At 44.0% G+C, this 3,892-nt stretch overlaps 1 protein-coding gene across 1 annotated transcript; it reads left to right on the top strand.

The window, feature by feature from the left end:
* The first annotated feature begins 418 nt into the window (after positions 1 to 418).
* On the top strand, positions 419 to 3,568 carry LOC104266115 (histone-lysine N-methyltransferase 2D-like). Its single transcript, XM_018816817.2, has 14 exons — positions 419 to 633; positions 685 to 849; positions 907 to 1,256; positions 1,378 to 1,446; positions 1,498 to 1,590; positions 1,828 to 1,959; positions 2,014 to 2,168; positions 2,266 to 2,357; positions 2,407 to 2,524; positions 2,576 to 2,711; positions 2,766 to 2,900; positions 2,952 to 3,058; positions 3,112 to 3,378; positions 3,433 to 3,568. Exons 2-14 carry the CDS (start codon positions 725 to 727, stop codon positions 3,505 to 3,507), a joined length of 1,854 nt encoding a protein of 617 aa, XP_018672362.2. The 5' UTR covers positions 419 to 633; positions 685 to 724; the 3' UTR covers positions 3,508 to 3,568.
* Positions 3,569 to 3,892: the final 324 nt, after the last annotated feature.

Raw genomic sequence — 3,892 nt, 5'->3', positions numbered from 1 at the left:
TAGCAGTGTTGCCCGGGTATTTAGTAGCAGTGTTGCCGGGTTTTTAGTAGCAGTGTTGCCGGGTATTTAGTAGCAGTGTTGCCGGGTATTTAGTAGCAGTGTTGCCGGGTATTTAGTAGCAGTGTTGCCGGGTATTTAGTAGCAGTGTTGCCGGGTATTTAGTAGCAGTGTTGCCGGGTATTTAGTAGCAGTGTTGCCGGGTATTTAGTAGCAGTGTTGCCGGGTATTTAGTAGCAGTGTTGCCGGGTATTTAGTAGCAGTGTTGCCGGGTATTTAGTAGCAGTGTTGCCGGGTATTTAGTAGCAGTGTTGCCGGGTAAATAGTAGCAGTGTTGCCATGTATTTAGTAGCAGTGTTGCCGGGTATTTAGTAGCAGTGTTGCCGGGTATTTAGTAGCAGTGTTGCCGGGTATTTAGTAGCAGTGTTGCCGGGTATTTAGTAGCAGTGTTGCCGGGTATTACAACCCAACACTGGATATTATTAACATCACCAACCTACAGGTTTGTGAAGAATGCGGAGAAGCAGACGACCCAGCTCATTTATTATTATGTGATGGTTGTGATGTTTCGTATCACACGTATTGTCTTAAACCACCGTTGCTACACGTTCCTAAAGGGGGATGGAAGTGTAAATGGTGCGTATGTTATGTATTGTGCGTTTGGTGTTTACATTGTATTAAACATAGGTGTGTTTGGTGTTTACATTGTGGGTCTACGAGTCCCGGCATGAACACTGATTGGATGGACAATTACACCTCGTGTGGTCCGTGTGCGTCAATATCTCATTGTGCGTTCTGTAGAAGGAATTATAAAGACGAGGATATCATAATGCAATGTTCGCAATGTGATAGGTATGTATCTGTGATGTCATGATCCATGATGTCATAATCCATGATGTCATAACGCAGGTGGTTACACGGTGGATGTGAGTTTCTTTACAACGAACCGGACATCGAGAAAGTTTTGGAGAAAGGTTACGTCTGTATTTTGTGCCGACCCAAAGGTGCGACTCCGCCCCATCTGGATCTTAACCCCGCCCCAAGTTTCGAGGGTGAATTAGGGGTTTTCCCCGGCCGAACCCGCTCGGACAGCGAGGTGGTGAAAGAATACCATAAAGATGGGGTTGCGCTGACCACGGCGGGGTTGCAACATATACAACGGTTGATGCAACAATCTATGGGGTTACTGAAGAAGAAAACAACACAACAACGTAGAAGGGGGAGTGTTAAGGCTGTGGATATGGAAGGGGGTGTGGCAGGTGAGTGTGGTTGGGGGCGTGGCTGGGGAGAGTGGTTAGTGTGGCTCGGGTGTGAGGAAGGGGGTGTGGCTGGGGGTGTTTGTATGATTGTTGTTTATTGATTTAATTTTATTGTTGACAGTGGATGTTGCCCCGTTGATTGATGATGTCATAATGATGAAATCGGAACAAGGAAGTGATGTCATCACAGGTAAGCGTTATGACATCATCAATCACCTATGACATCAAAATTATTATATAGGTGACGTCACAATGGATGGTAACCTTGGTAACCCGGGGTTCGTGGGGTTGAAACAAAACGACGGGAAAAGAAGAAGGAAACCCTATCGGCCTGGTATGTTTACTATAATAATTTATTTGTTTGTTTATTATAATAATTTATTTGTATGTTTATTATAATAATTTTAATTTATTTGTTTGTTTACTATAATAATTTATTTGTTTGTTTATTATAATAATTTATTTTTTGTTTATTATAATAATTTATTTGTATGTTTATTATAATAATTTATTTGTATGTTTATTATAATAATTTATTTGTATGTTTATTATAATAATTATTAAACTTTAGGTATCGGAGGGTTCAACGTGAGACAGCGAGGTAGAGGGTCATATATGGGGTCACGGGGTCGCAGGGGTCGACAGGTACCTCGGGGTTCAACAGGTTTTACTCCCGAGCTCACCCATGACCTTGCGCCTGGGGGTAAGATGACACACCCCTCAATAGTTGCCCCAACTAATATATTTATGTGTATAGACCCAATAAAGATGGATCCCACTGTTGATATGAACGAGGGACAAACCAGTAGGCTGGTGTCTCCACTTAAACTTAAGATATCAACACTTCAACACAAAACTACCAAACGCAAGAAACGAACACGGATTATCGACCAGTTCCCTCCGTATATACAGGTATTATGATGTCTTAATGTTGTTTGATGGGATACGTTCTGTTACTTTTGCAACTTCAACCATCCACCTCGTAATATATGTGTTTATGACATCACAGGAGGGTTTCTTTGGCAACAATGTGTTGAATCTCGCCAAGTTATCGAACATGAAAGCTATCGAGGTTGTTGAAGCCATTCATGTGGAACCAAGGTTTGTGATGTCATAGGCATGTGTGATGTCATAACCAATCTTTGTTTAGTCACAGTTCATCGACAATCGTTCTTCCGGAACGCGTGAAGTCGCAACTTGACCAGCGGGTGGCGCAGAGAAACGCTGAAGCGAGGAAGAAGGCCGAGTTGAAACAAGAACGACTCCTGGTACGTCCCTTAGGGCGCGATAGGGAGCATGTTTAATATTTGATGTTGTAGGCACGAAGGCTGCCCTCCGGTGACGAAGATATGTTGATGCCGGAAAGCGAGGATTTATTACGAGTGTTGCCGGGTGATCTTGAGTTTAAGGAGGATGAGTTGTTGGGAATATTAGCGGGGGGATTGAAACATCAAGGTATGATGTCATCGTGTGTGTGATGTCATAATAATGATGTCATATACATAACAGGTGACCAGGGCAACCCCGGGAATATATTAAGTCCGAGCGATCTTGAAACATTGGTGACAGATGGCTTGGCAGGGATGGAGGGCGACGTGTCATCATTGTTTAGCGACGTGTTGCAACAAGATGGATCAGCTAATGGTAGATACATCTTGTAATGTTAAACATCGGTGCGGTAATGTTACATTTCAGGTTTGCCACAAGCCGCTGGGAATTCCCCACAACAGGGAACCGTGACATCATCAGCGTACGACCTTGAACGCACGAATGAAATTCTTGACCAAATATCTAAAGATGATGTAAATTATTCTTTGTTTGTTTATTATAATTTAACTAACTTTCACTTTACCAGAATATAATGCAAACCAACAAAGTTAAACAAGAAGAAACCATGAACCAACAACAACAAATGTTTGAAAATATTGAACAGCATCAGATCGGTATTCAACATCAGCAGAAAGATATGAACCAACATTATATTGGAATGATGGGTTCAGGTCACATGACCCCACCCATTATGATGCAACAAATCAACCAATCACCCCACGTCGCGCACCATCGGCCATCCAGCTTTAACCCACAATTGGGAAACCCCCAGCATATTCTACCCCAACCTGGGGTGAGTTTTGACTTTAAAATATTTTTTCAACAAATAATGAAATATATTTTGTAGAATTCCCCGGACAGAGGAAGTTCTATGATGAAACAATCGATTATTACGCCACAGTTGCCAGACCTTCCCAGGTAACCCAACTTATCCCTGACCCATCTTACCCCGACCCATCTTACCCCGACTTAACCTGTCCCGGCCCGACTTGCCCCGACCCATCTTACCCCCGGCCCAACTTACCCCCGGCCCATCTTACCTCCTGCCCATCTTACCCCAACCTATCTTACCCCGACCTATCTTACCCCTGATAGCCCCAACCCATCTTACCCCCTGCCCATCTTACCCCCGACCCATCTTACCCGGACCAAACTTACCCCCAACTCAACTTACCCCGGACCAAACTTACCCCCGACCCATCTTACCCGGACCAAACTTACCCCCGACTCAACTTACCTCCGACTCAACTTACCCCCGACCCAACTTACACCTGACCCATCTTGCCACCTGCCCATCTTACCCCCGA

Source organism: Ciona intestinalis, unplaced genomic scaffold, assembly GCF_000224145.3.
Source record: "Ciona intestinalis unplaced genomic scaffold, KH HT000880.1, whole genome shotgun sequence".
NCBI classification, from domain to species: domain Eukaryota; kingdom Metazoa; phylum Chordata; class Ascidiacea; order Phlebobranchia; family Cionidae; genus Ciona; species Ciona intestinalis.
Note: the sequence above shows the minus strand (reverse complement) of the source record. Positions and strands in the feature narration are given on the sequence as shown.

Coding starts and splice junctions, on each gene's coding strand:
- LOC104266115 (XM_018816817.2), top strand. CDS start 725: ATGAACACTGATTGGATGGACAATTACACCTCGTGTGGTCCGTGTGCG. Junction 2,358..2,406: donor GCCATTCATGTGGAACCAAG/GTTTGTGATGTC, acceptor ATCTTTGTTTAG/TCACAGTTCATCGACAATCG. Junction 3,059..3,111: donor ACCAAATATCTAAAGATGAT/GTAAATTATTCT, acceptor TCACTTTACCAG/AATATAATGCAAACCAACAA.